At 38.6% G+C, this 14,472-nt stretch overlaps 1 protein-coding gene across 1 annotated transcript in view; it reads right to left on the minus strand.

The window, feature by feature from the left end:
• KCNQ1 (potassium voltage-gated channel subfamily Q member 1) overlaps positions 1-14,472 on the minus strand; it is a gene marked incomplete at both ends in the record, with an annotated part of 363,335 nt that overhangs the window by 89,796 nt on the left and 259,067 nt on the right. Inside the window, one exon of the mRNA XM_080619312.1 lies at positions 14,193-14,254. Coding sequence (XP_080475438.1) covers positions 14,193-14,254 — 62 coding nt within the window. The remainder of the gene's footprint in view (positions 1-14,192; positions 14,255-14,472) is intronic.

Genomic DNA, 14,472 nt, shown 5'->3' on the forward strand with positions numbered 1-14,472 from the left:
TTTTTTTTTTTTTTTTTAAATTTATTTATTCTTTACAATGCCCTCCAGCTGCTCTGGGATCCGGGTTACAAGCAAGGTTCAAGCTGCTGCAAGTTCCTAGATGTCACAGGATTCAACACAAGGACTCACTAGCACAGTGAGGAGACATGCTCTGGCCCCAGCTCTCACAGCTTCATGCAAAGGAGAGCTATTCAGCAGTGAAAGAAGGATATCGAAATGATGGGAGAAGCAGAGGAGATCCCTGTTCCATGAGTTATTGCCCAATAACAGTTGGCTGAGCTTAGCTAGTACAATTACATATTTAATTAAACCTCTAATTAAATCAGTCTCTGCCTTTACCTTCATACCACCTTAATTTCTGTAAGCTTTCTTAGATCATTTCAAAGAGACATGTAGCTGTCTCTTAAACCAATGTGTACCATATTCTTCCAAGGGCTTCCTGAATGCTTTGCTGACTAAAATATCATTGCTTTTCCCACATTTTTCCACCTATGGTCTAGAAAAAAAAAGATTTCTGAGTGTGACCAGTATGTACCCTATTCTGCAGACATCAAATACTTGAAAGAAGTATGTTATTAAGGAGATAATCTAAATACTCAAAACACTCACTTTTATTGTGAATTAGTAATAGACTTGTAAGGGTTTTGTACCAGAAGGAATCACAATTTAAAATGATCCTGCCTGCCTTCTCCAAGGCCAGCAATAACTTCCTCCAGAAGAAACAGTGATCAAATAACATCCCTAAAACTTTTGTAATAGTACTATATATGTAAGCAAATGCATTTTTCTGGACTTACATTTAACCCAGTTTACATCTAATAATTTATCTTGGTAACTGGCTTCCTTTTTTTTTATTGTTCTCACATACTACAAAAATGGGTGAATCCATAAATTTCTATGACAATTTCATAAGTTCTTTACTGTTTTTTTTTAGAGTACTACTAGCTGTCTAGCAAAGAAAATACCCATGCTTTGTTACTGCTGTATTTACATTGGGTTTATTTTACGTTTAAAAGCCGAGACACCTATAATACACAAATCTTCTGGTCTAGAAAAGTGTTTTACTGTTGGCATTAATAATATCCAAATTCCAGCACCACTGAAAATCAGAAAAGTCCCATCTAAACACATGCCAGGGCTGAAGCCTAGAGAACTTACAGTTTACATGAGTACCCCAGGCTTTACTCAGGAGAAGAAGCCAAGCGGGGTGAAGATGCCTCTTCAAGGTTACAATACAGGTCAAAGCTGTGGAGAAATACAGTGTAGCTGGAGAGAAAGATGAACTTAAATTATTATCATGTGGGGGCAGGACTAATTCCATTACATTATCATGTTTCTGCACTGCAAAGAGGCCATATATCCCAAGCACTTCAACTCCCTGAGTGCATCTCTGTTTCTTTGAAGACAGAAAAATTCATTTTTCTCTCAAGTTTTCTGTTGCACTTATCAGTTTAACACTTACTTGCTTCATGTTATTATTTAGCACCAGCCTCTTTCAAGGTGGTTGTGGGAAGCACAGGGATGGGGAACTTCAGTGCAGAAAAATTAACATCAGTTGTTCTTAGGGCTTTGTTTCACAGTATAAGTCACACTCCTCTAACATGTAGCTCTTTGAATAATAATATAAATGTAGCAGTCACTGATGTATCTAATGAATTTGCTTGTGTGCTAATTTAATTATACCTTCAGATATGCCATACAATAAGAAGTTGTAAAAGCTGCTGCTTTCCTCCTCTCATCTCCCAGCCCTTCCACCAGCACTGGAAAGAAAACATGCCAATCCTGCAGTTATCGAAATCAGTGAAACATTTGTAAACAACTGTCATCCGTGTGTACTGTGCTTGGTCAGGTTCTTATCAGAGCAGCCATCTAAGGACTGAATGACAGCTGGCCTGTATTGTTCACTGATAATAAATATCAAACAGCAGAAGAAAAAAAGGAAACTGTTTGGACTTGGCACAAGAGAATATACATCAAGTTGGGCTGTCCGGATTTACAAGTACTCATCACATAACCAAAAAATCCACTCTAAACCAACAATGAAGTTCTTATCCTGTTTCAGGTCCGGTATCACAGAATCACAGAATCCCAAGGGTTGGAAGGGACCTCAAAAGATCATCTAGTCCAACCCCCCTGCCAGAGCAGGGTAACCTAGAGTACATCACACAGGAACTTGTCCAGCCGGGCCTTGAATATCTCCAACGTAGGAGACTCCACAACCCCCCTGGGCAACCTGTTCCAGTGCTCTGTCACTCTCACAGTAAAGAAGGTTTTCCTGATGTTCACATGGAACCTCTTATGCTCCAGTTTACACCCATTACCCCTTGTCCTATCACTGAGATCTGTAATTGATTTTTCACTGAAATTGTACTGCCAGTGCACAGAAAACAAAATAAAGGTGACCTTGTTTGTAGGAATCACTGCTCTTTTCATTCTCAAGTGGATCCTCCTCCTCCTCCCCTTTCTCCGTGCAAAGGAAATTACTTTCCACTGTCCGCTGCTTTTTTTTTTTTTTTTTTGTCTTTCACTAGCTGCTGTGAGATTCAGAAATTTCTCTACACAGAGATTCAGAGGGCTCAGATTCAAAACCAATGTAGTCAACCACTACCTTGGAGCAGCCTGTGAATGATGCATTCATTGTGAGCATCGTGTCAAATCAGCTACAATCAAAAGTGTGCTGCAAAGACAGCTGAACCAGTGCTGCCTATGCTAAAACCAGAAACATCCAGATCTTTACAAAGTATCATGCCCAAGCTAATAAGCCAGGTGTGGATGCAGTGCTGCAAATGCTGCTGAATGGCTCTCTGGGCCCCTAGCCAGCGTGCCTCTGGCATGCATGTTAGATGGAAGAGTCTGGTGTTGGTGCTATACCAGAAACCACTGCATCAGTGAAAAGCCACTGTGTTCCTCCCTAGTCACTTCTGGTACCAGCATTCTGCTGAGAGTTTACGGCAATATCGCTGTGGGGCTGATTATATGACCTCAAAGCTTGACCAAAACTCCATTATGTAACATGAAGCAGAGAGGTAGAAGAGCCATGATTATCACAAAAAGGTTAGAGTTGGAAGTGACCTTAAAGATCATCCAGTTCCAACCCCACTGCCATGGGCAGGGACACCTTCCACTAGAACAGGTTTCTCAAAGACCCATCCAACCTGGCCTTAAAACACTTCCAGGGATGGGGCAGCCACAGCTTCTCTGGGGAGCCTGTTCCAGTGTCTCACCACTCTCATAGTAAAGAATATCATCCTAATGTCTAATTTTCAGAAACAGCAAAAATTATCCTTGCCCATTTCCTTTCTAATGTCTTCTCCTGTAAAGCTTCTTTGGCTGAAAATTTCTAGAAACTTGGAGTAGCTGAATAAAGGCTTCCTTCAGTACCCTGAGGACCACAGCATGCAATCACAGACACTGCTGGCACAACTGGAAAGTTTCCAGAAAACGTCAGCTATGATGAAGCAAGGACCTCATCTCCATTCAAGTTGGCATTTTGAATATATTTTACTGCTGGGGGTTTTGTTTCGACTGCCTCATTTGGCAGGATTATCATACATGATAATCAAGCCAAGTCAGATGTCTTTGTTGCCAAGATTAACTAGAGCGGCACAACTAATACTCAAATATCCAACTGCCCTGGGACAGAGAAGCTATGAAAACCAGAGACAAAGAACCATCAAAGAATCCGCACAAAGCTCAAGTGATCAGGAGAAAAACCACACATGAATGGTGGCTCCATCACGAAGTGATAAAACAGAAAAAGGGCAGCCCAGGCAGGGCAAACAGCCAACCCACCCTTGGACTGGTAGACATGTACAAATACGGATATATATGCAGATGTAACTTCTACTGTCAACACATATTTTTTTATAGGGATAATTGTAGACCATATATAAATCTGTACACATTTGCAGTTTGGAAACACCCTGTATTTACTCACTCTTTTTCGATGGCTGGACAAAGGGCAGTATTTATTAGGTGAAGTGTCTGACAAAGCCTTTTCTGCTGTTAACCACACCAGCTTCCTTGACATGTTAAGGCTATTAGGACTTAACTAGATAAAGACGCACATGTTACTAAGGGAATCACCTTCTATCCGTCTAATGGAAACTAAGTGTTGATTCAAGCGGAGTCATCTGTTTAAAAAAGAGAGGGAAAGAAATTGAAATAAACCCAAGATTAACAGATGTCGCAGAAGGGTCAATGGTGCACAATGTGGGATCCAAGACTTTTAAAACAGAAACGTAAATGAATATTTAAACTCACTTGAATATTTCTCTCTGATTGACTGTGCAAATATAGCATTTGATTTTTTTTTAGCTTTAAATATTACATGCATAATTATCTATGACAGTTTCTGTGTCATGTAAATATGTTCAATCCTCTCCACTCCTATGCTCCTGGGCTACAAAATCATGTTAGTAGATTAATTTCTAGACGATTTAAAAACTACTGTCTAAAATAGTATCAGTACATTTATATTGGCTGGGTTGGTGTAGTTTGTGTGTTTATATACTTGATGGTTTTAGTATTAATGGGCTATGATTATGTTGAACACTGCACTGGCCAATATAACTATTCAAAACTAGAGGGACTTTCAAACACAATAACAAAAAGGAATGCTGATTTGTGGTTAAGTCTCAGACATGGCTTATGTTAAATTCCTGACTGTGCCACAGATGCCACTGTGATACCTCACCTCCTGCACCTTAGCTGTAAAAGAGGTAAACATTATTTTCTTTTCCCTTTCTCTATATTGTGTGTTTAATCTGTCAGAGAAGGAGCTCTCATGCTATGATGAACATAATGAAGCTACCACAGAGAAGGTCCATCCTAAATGGAGGCAGCTCATCAGACTATCATGCCCATGGTACACAAGGGCAGTCCCACTCTGCCAGGTTGGGCTCCTGGCTGATCACCAGGGCTACCAAGTGTAGCATCAGTTACTTTGGATAGAAAGAGAACCTGTGACACAGGTTCACAGCCCTGTGCTAACTGCTGAAACAGTGGAAAGATGTGTAAAAAGTCATCATAATCATATTTGTTCTAGATATTTACAAAACTAATGCAAAGCTTGATTTTCTTATAAAAAAATGAATTGTGGTTTTGTCACAACCCCAGTGGGTAGGATGCAGGAACAGAGAAGGATTTGAGGAAACTATATTTGCCACCTTGGTTTCCTGAGTTCTAGGAAGACTAGGTATATTTGGAACCAGGTGTTCATAGTCTACTTTTGTTTACTGCCTGTTTTCATTCTTATCTTCCTTCTGATTCCATAGCTCTAAGAAGGAGTTGGACAGCAACAGCCCCTTTCTCCTATTACTCTTCCTGTAATCTAAGCAGCACTGGGTCACTTCTGGTTTGCAATTTTTATTTGGGGGGGTAGCAGATAAGGTGACAGAAGGTATGGACATTGCATAAGAAATGGAGTATACCTTCCTTTACCCTGAATCTTTTCCAAGAGTTGAACAGATTCCAACCTGAAAAGACTGCAGCCTGAATAGAGTCCTTTCAACTCCATGCACTTTTACTCCCTGATACTGAACTGCAAATGAAAATAAAAATTTTTAATTCCAGCAAGATCACTCTAAACCCAGATCTTTGACAAGGAACAATTTCAACTTTGGTGCATCTGACTTCAGCAAAGGTTCATCCTAGCGTATCATAATTTGCCATTTCTATTAGAATGTGTTTCAGTTGTTCATCGGCAACACACAAAAAACCCCAGAAAATGCAGAGATGATCTTACAGTCATTTCTTTTCCTTTAACCTAAAAGAAAGACAAATAAAAGTCTTGCGTAGCATGCTGTGCACATGTGTTATTCACTTAGATCCTTTTTCTCTGATCCACTCTTCAGGGTATTTAGTCCATACAACTGTTCCACATTCTCTCTCGGCATATTCACCATGCATTTCCATTCCACATCAAATATAAACAGTCTATGCACAAGAATGATGGATGCTACATTTCAAATCTTGCTTTGGTTTATCCTTGAATGCCAGACAAAACAGGCTTTATGTGGTTTAATAAAAGACTGAGTCATCTCGATTTGCAGATCTTACACCCATCCACTCACATACCTACCCAATTATAAACACAAACAGCTGATTCTCAAACGAGCAACTAATCTGAAGGTTGTCTATAAGATTATCAGCTGGTAACACATTATTTCATTTCTCCGTTTCTCTCCCAAATTGCTAGATTTTCTAGTATATATTCCATGTTACCTAAAATTTTTCTGGGATTTCTGCTCTTAAGCAAGTACGCAGTTATGCAGATCACAAGTACGCAGCCATTGTCAGTGTTAAGAATTCCAAAGTCATTAGTCATATCCCAAATAGGGAAGAAATCTATGAGATTTTTAAAATAATAATTACATATATATATATATACACATGCCACTTTGTATTTGCACAGGTTTACACTCTGCCTTAATCATCATGCTTCCCAACTACTGTCCACATTTGGGGTAAAATCTACAGCAACTTACTTAAACAGGAAGTCTTCTCGTTAGAAATATTTTATTTTTGCCTTTTTACTTTTCATAAAATATGTAGAGGAGTATCAAAGTTGACTGCATGTGACTGAATAACCAGAGGTTGATTATTCATTGCTTCTGAATACTAGCACATTGATTGTGTGCTAGTTGGAACTACCTTCAGTCACTCTTCCCTAGAATAAAGATAATATTTTTGTCTTGCTTAACTTTGAGAGCATTGAGGAAATATATACTCTCATTACCTGCAAATAAGCTAATGAGCTGCAGTATACTCTCCATTTGTGGCTATCTATATTCAATGCTAGATCTGCAGTTTTAATACAATTGTGTTTCCCCTGATCCAAGAGCTGACACTTCAGAAAAAGACAAGACATCACAATAGCTTGTAATACTGCTCTGTAGATTAGGTTTGTAACGATATCCAATATATATAATATCCTACAGGTTAGAGGTAGTACTTAACACTGTGTATACTAAATAATGCCAAAATTGATTGGTTTTCATTTCTGCTGTGATAGGAGCTAACTATCTGCAAACAGATAAAATTAGTGTTAACAAATGGATGAAAGTGAAGGCTCTGGTTCCAAAGACCTTACAGTCTTCAAGGGTGGTGCTGCAAAAACGCACATGAATACCCTCTAGAAGGCACAGAGGTCTGCTTCCACAGTCTTCCTAAACAGGTCAGGTCTAAGACACTGTACAGAAGTGTTCAGCTGCATGGGGCTGTATGAGTGACCAAACCCAACAGCAAGCAGCTGTGCCTAAAATCCTAGACTAAAAAGGGCTATGTCGAACAAGACCAAAGTTTATCTGACACAGTTGTTTCTGGTGCAAGGGTTGTAGCAGTGCCTTAAAAAAAAAGAATGTAAGAAAGTACTGATAGATAAAATCATGCTTTTCCTTTTTTAACCAATTCATCGCTAACTACTGTTTAAAATACTTGCTAAACTGCAGTTTACATACACACATCCTGCTTAACAATCCTCAAGGAGCCCTTCTGCATGACTTTACCAACCTCCCTCTGTCAGTTTGTTTCTATTCTGGCTACCAAAGCTTCTGGCAGCAGAGAATCCTACAAGTAGTTATTTTTTGTTTTCATTTTTACCATGTATACCTGATACATGAATACATAGAATACTGGAAATGGAAATTTGCAGTTTTTCATTGTTTACTCACTGAAATATAATCAGATTGGTGAGAGATTAAGTATTAAAATTGTAAGGCTGCCTAACGACCTAGATTGATGAAAGATGACCTTAGTTGTAGTACCATTTATAGAAAATGGGCACCCTCCATCACAAAGTTCAGCACCAGAATTGCTTCCAGATGCTTGTACTTCAGCATCTGGAAAAGGACTAAAGATTAAATTAATGGGGATTCTTAATCTTCCATATGCCTCTTAATATTCCTCCACATCCCCCAAGTTATTACTTCTGCATTATTGCAACAACTACACAGAAGATGAGTAACTGCTTGGCAGTTGTTCTTTTGATTTTTATTGGTTTCACATATCTTTTAAAATTTCCATCTGAACCCACAGGTTTTGGTTCTGTTTTTAGGTACCAGGAAGGCAAATGCTCACACACCTATTGCAGAAGCTGCCAATATTAAATACCTGAACTGCCTAGTGCATGTTTAGCCTCCAAAGTGCTGAAGATTTCCGTGCCAGGCACCTTCCGAAGCCATCTTTTCCAACTGATGATTCATGGCTTTAACCATGCTTTCTAGCACTGACCAGAATTTCAGATAGCTGTTTGTCAGTCTTTTACCATCAGTTTTTCAATATCACTATTCAATTAAAAATAAAGCCAAAGTGTTTCTGCCCATTGCATACTGATGTGCAAGAAGGCCTTCGTCAGTCAAGGCCTTTTTGAAGTTTGCACTAATTGCTATGTTACGCCAGAAAGCACAGTAACTGTCCCCACAGGCAACAGAATGCTATTAACATGGACAAAAAAACCCCCAAACAACCCAAAACCACCAAGGTTTGATCCTATGTTAGATGATGCAGATATTCACATAAAATTGGAAGACTGGCCACACACAAAGAATTCTTTTAGGTGAACAAGCTGTCAACATGAAGCCTTGCATTTAAGAACCCAGGAAGAAGTAGATGAGATAACACTTTTCTAAGTAAATGTTGAACTACCTAATGTATGCTGTTAGGATTGTAAAGATTGAGTGTCCAATAATGAGACACATATACGTACAGATCCATACTTCCATTTATGACAGAAATGCTGTCATGTAACACACCTGTGTTACCGAGCAAAATTGTATCTTAACGACTAAAACAAAAAATCTTCTCAAAGGCATAAAACTTTGATAAAGCTTAATTCTTCTATGTACCCTGAAGTGAAGCTGAAATGTTTGCTCTTCAGGGCTACCTTATGTTTTGGTTAAAGGGCCTGCTTCACAGCTTGCCAGGTCATAGGCTTTTAATGGGCTCTGGAGCATATCATAAACCTTTCTGTGTTGGATGGGCTGGGAGTTCATTATTAGAAATGGCATGATTACAATTTACCCTGTGTTACAATAAAACAGCAAATTTATTAACACTACAGTGAAATTACTCTGCAATATATAACTCAAGTTCATATATTTCTGAGCAAATCAACAAAGAAATAAGTTAGATATGAAACCTTTTGCAGTGGGGAACTATTAGTTGATTAGAAAGCAAGAGCAGAAAAGAGCAGGAATAAAATCAGAAACTGGACCTAAACTTATCAATGGCTATTTTGCTCATCTGGACTGTGTTTAAAAGGGTTCCAGCCAAAGTGGTTTCTAATATATGTATGGATAGAATCAGTGCTCTGGTGAAACAATTACAGAAAATTATTTAGCCAGAAGAAAATGTCATACCACATATATAAATGTTGTAACACACCAGTCTTCACCACTTTTTGAAAGCCACCTCAAATAAAGCCTCTGTACTCATTGCTCTTTTAAAGTTCCATACTCAGCACTCACACTTTAAATTGTATCAGCTTTGCTGAACATTTGATCTATACATTTAACAGCCAAGGACACTGCAGACGGAAGACAGAAAACCAAATCACCACAACCAGAACTCAAAAGAACTGTGCAAAGAAGGTAACTCCTTTTGGTTTTGCCTTCCAAGATCAGTTCAGATTTCCAGTAGGTAACTCAAACACTACACTAGCATCTATTTTAGGGTAGATGCTTTCACATGATAGATTTTTTTTAATTGGTTTTAAAAGTGGTGCTATCTGCTTTTAAAGTAAATCTGAAAAAGTGAAATGATTTTCTGTTCAGTCCTGTGCAGCGTATTTGAAGTTCTGAATGTTGCTCTTTTATGTTAGTACTCATCAGAGTACAAGGGTACATGTTTTCAGCCAATAAGCATGCAAAAGGTGCACATGCTTGGAAAGAATACTCTCTTGCAAAATTGTTGGATTCACCTTAAAAGGTGTCACATGTCTCACTACTACATATCTTCTCAATTTAAGTCTCTACAACTTAAAATTTAGCAGCAGACAGCATTACTTCTAATGTTCTATATAACTGAAAAAGACCCTGATAAGATTTTAGTTGTGACCTTGGCAATACTGATCTTAATACTATACTGTCAGGTAAAGGAATAGTTCTGAGTATATAGAAGAGACACCCAGAAAATTCATTTGGATTGCTATAACTATTCTTAAAAGGTAAATTTTAAAGTGTCCAAATCACTGAGGAAGATTAAGTCCTATTTTTAAAATGATTTAACAGAGAACAGAGCATAATGTCTACTGCTCAGAATGCTTTTCAAAATTATTTTGTAAATTCGGGTTCTGTTATTCTACTGTGGGAGGTCCACAGGCAGGACCTACTGACATCTGGGGCAGTCTAAGTGTAGGCACCAAAGCCTGTCCAGGGACTGCCAATTTTAGCTGTTAGCTGTATATTCTAGATGATTTTGTGCGGTGGCCATATTTAAGACTTAATTACCTTAGAGCAGCCAAGCAATAAGCCCAGGTGATTACCTGAAAAGTGCAAGCTGAGCCTGTTATATCTAAATTAATGGTCAGCAAAAGGTCAAAAAAAGAACAGATTAACTTACTCTAAAAAGTTAGAATTACAGCCATTTATAGCTAAGCTAAAATTAAAGCAGTGCAAAGAAAAGAGGAGATACACCACACAGAAGTCCTTGAACGTGCCATGGGCTTGTTTCTGGATCGAGCTGCTGGGCATACCCAGAATTAAACCACTGGCATGCAGTGCTCCCTGCATGAGGATTAACAGTGCTGCGTACATACAGCTGTGCCTATCTGGGAAAACTGATTTTGACTTTGGCCACAGGCCAGCAGTGGCCAGGTTTCTTGGGGGTATGCTGAACACTTCAGAATAAAAAAAGGCTGGTCACCACAAATAAATTGATTTGCCACTGTAATCCTGCTCAACAGCATTCTCTGAGGGACTGGATTGGCATATCTACATGCACATACTTGGACCATTGCTACTTATCAGGGTTTATGAGTTCAGCCTGGGCACTGTATTATGGCGGTTACATGCCTCCTGCGCCAAAGTTGGCTGGTGTCCTGACAGACTGGGGTGTGGGGACAGCATGTGCTGCAACTGTCTGCACTCAGCCATGGCAATATGGCTCAGTTTAGAAGAACTGAGCATTTGCTACCGTCAGCTTTATAAGCAATGGAAAACAAGGGCAAAATCAAAATACACTGTGATTACATGTTGGATTGAGATTTCTTTTAACAAAGGACGAGTGGGTCGTGCAGTTTCTAGTTAACATGCACAAAACTACCTTTTCATCTGCTTGCCCAAATTACAAAATTCCACGGGAAGGACTCTGCAGGAATGTTCCTGCAAGTGTGATTCATCCCCCTGCCTTTTGCATATTAGGAAACAATCTTTAGTTACATTATCACAAACTGTGTAAGTCACAAGGTCGAAGTTTCACTCAGTACACAAGACGAACAGACTCTACAGGACTCTCTCCCTCAAATGAACATGCTCCTAAATTTAAAAGAAGAAAACGTTTTTTGCTTTGTTTTTGCTGATTTTAATACTTGGAAAATCAGATTTGTGCCATAAACTATCATAGCTCCTGCCAATACTGCCATACTGCTCTAAGCATTGTAATTTTAAAATGTTCCTTTGACGTGCCAGTTTCCCTCTGTACTGCCAGCCATACATATACCTCTAGAACATCTACTTGTGCCACAAGTACAAGCTTTGCAAGAGTGACATGATGTCCCAGAAATACAATTAGATACTCTTGAACACAGAATTATCTTTATTTGTAAAACCTTCTTGAGTTAAAATCTACCTCCACAAAAGCCTATAAGAGTATACATAAATTGAATTTTGCTTCAGTGATCTACAAGTAGCAGAGCGTGTGGTGACAGCAGACATCCACAGGCAGAAGAACCCAAAAGTTCTAAAAATCTGAAAGTTCAGGGGTTTTCCTCTTTCTGCGTTAACGCAAACTTTCTGACAACTGTACACCAGCCTTCTGCTGCAAGGAGCATACTAATGATAACTGAGAAAGATATATTGGAAGAACTCAACTTATTCCTGTAGCATGTACTGTATAATTTTTCGCGTATTAGGAGTTTCCAAATAATTTCAGGCTATGTCTCATTTTAAAATGACTTAAAGGAGATTTTTCAAATGCACAAAAGGTGGTCAGGTACTAACACCAGTGTGCAGCACTGAAAAATCTCTCCTTCAGAAGTTTCAAAACTAATTCACAAACCAAACTGGATGTAACTGTTTAAAATACCCAGTCACCTTAAAAAACAGCTGATACAGTTATCCTTTATATAGTGCTCAGCTCAGGAAGGATTTAACTGTATGCTGAAAGCAAACCATGTACCATGGCACTTTACAAGAAAGAGAAGGCCAGTCTGAGAGCAAAAAATACCAAAAAACTGTGCTTGGCCACCTTCTGCAGCTGCAGCAAAACCACGATTTCAGCATTGCCAGTGTGTTGTCATGTATGCCACTGTTTGCCGAGCCCAACTGAAATTCTCTATTTTTAGCCCTTCAGCTACTTTCAGATAAAATTCCTGCAGATAGGACTAGTTGCATAGGGCAGATAACATACAACTCTGAAACCACAGATGACCTCATGCAACTGCAAAGAAAGAAGGTTCTGTTTCTTAAAACGCAGTTAAAATTTAACCCAGCTATACTAAAATTAAACAGAGAGTGTTTTACAGTCCCATTACAAGACATAAAATAACAGTCACTATAAATGCACGGTGTACTTATTTGTAAGGATGTAAAAAGAGCAATTAATAACCCCAAACCAGCTTATCTCTGAGCCAGTACAACACCAAAGCTTTCCCAGGCTTGTTAGAGATTTTGCAAATAGCACTGAGAAGCACTGATTTAGGTGTCATTCAAGAACTACTTGTCCAAACTGAAAAGTCATTGCTCTTTGTCACAAGACATTTTCTAGTGTTCCACACTTTTAGTTGACATTACAGAGAGAAAATAAATAAATGTAATCCAAACTTTCTTGAAAAGGCTTCCATGTGTAAGAACACTTACCAGCCGCAGATCTGAGAGCACTGCACAGTGATTCTTCTTGCAAAATGCACTGTACCTCCTTATCTTCTACATCACCCTATACACCAAGAAGCACCTGTTCCTTTTGAAATGCCATTTATTTCCAAGAGACTGAAGTACAGTCCTGAGTATTATCATTCAAATTTCTCTTAAGTATTTAAGGAGAAATATGTAAGGAATGTCACAAGTAATGTAATGTCACAAGTGAATCAATACAGTTGAGGGAGCTCAGTTTGCATTCTTTGGGATGTGCTGCTCACACCTCTTTTGGTTTGCAGAATATTTGCTGGGTATTTCTTCAGAACAAATGCTTTATGAGATTGTCACATACTTCCAGTTGTGGAAGAAACACTCTGAAAGCTCTTTTCCTCAAGAAAAATTTTTACTTCTTAATACTGAATGAACAGTTTGGATTCATGTGAAACAATCCTAAGGTAAAGAAATTCTTTCACCCCCTCACCAAATCACTGTAAGAGATCAGTAAAGGATTCAAACCAATTATCTTAACTTTCTTTCCCTAATACCAACACAGGCAAATCTATATTTTTTAACAGTGACAGAGATTCTACCTGTGATCTGATTTTTCAAGCACAGCCAGCATTGAAGTAAAGGGTTACAGGACACTTAACTGTTAATTTGAGATTATAGAACAAGCCTGACTTTTTTTCTGGCTTCACGTCACTTGAAAGGAGAAACTCCATTTGTCATAAGGAATGAAAATCAAGATAGAACAAGGTTTGCTATCGCTCCCTCTAAGGAATTGTAGGTGGACTTGTATAAACAACAGAGAAACGATCAAAGGGAAATCTTAGGGACCATAATATACTGAGGTATTAAAGGAACAGAGCCTTTTATCTATTGTGGAGGAAGGAAGCAGAGCAATGAGACATGCGTAATATATACAATTAAAAGATTCAAGCAAGTCCCAAAAGACACCAAAATCAATTGAAGTATGTGGGTTTGGGTTTTTTTTCTTATTCTGTTAAAACTACAAGAAAGAACCAAAAATACAATCTGCCACAAAAATACACTCCGTCACCTGGAAAAGCCAGACATCCAACTCTATTTTAAGCTGAATTTTTCCCCACATCCTATGAAACAAGCACTGTTCAATCACAGACCATGTCCTCATTCACTGCCAGTCTAACTGAGGTTTACCTTGTCCTCCACTCTGTTCAGCCTGGCACCAATCGTGTTATTCCCTCGATCCTTGCTTTTTTCTGTGGAATAAGAAACATTTTCAAATTAATATATGCTGGTATAACAAAATAGCATCAAGCCACAACAGGGTGCGTTTAACTAGCCCACCAACACAGTGTAACTGAACACTTTTACCAGGCTGATAACTCTATTCCTTAAAAGCAGTTATATTCCTTAAAAGCAGCTTTTTGTTTCTTTTTATCGCATTTGCCCAAGCCATGGCTTTTAATAGCCCTTC

The sequence above is a fragment of the Psittacula echo genome (assembly GCF_963264785.1).
Source record: "Psittacula echo genome assembly, chromosome: 5".
Lineage (NCBI taxonomy): Eukaryota > Metazoa > Chordata > Aves > Psittaciformes > Psittacidae > Psittacula > Psittacula echo.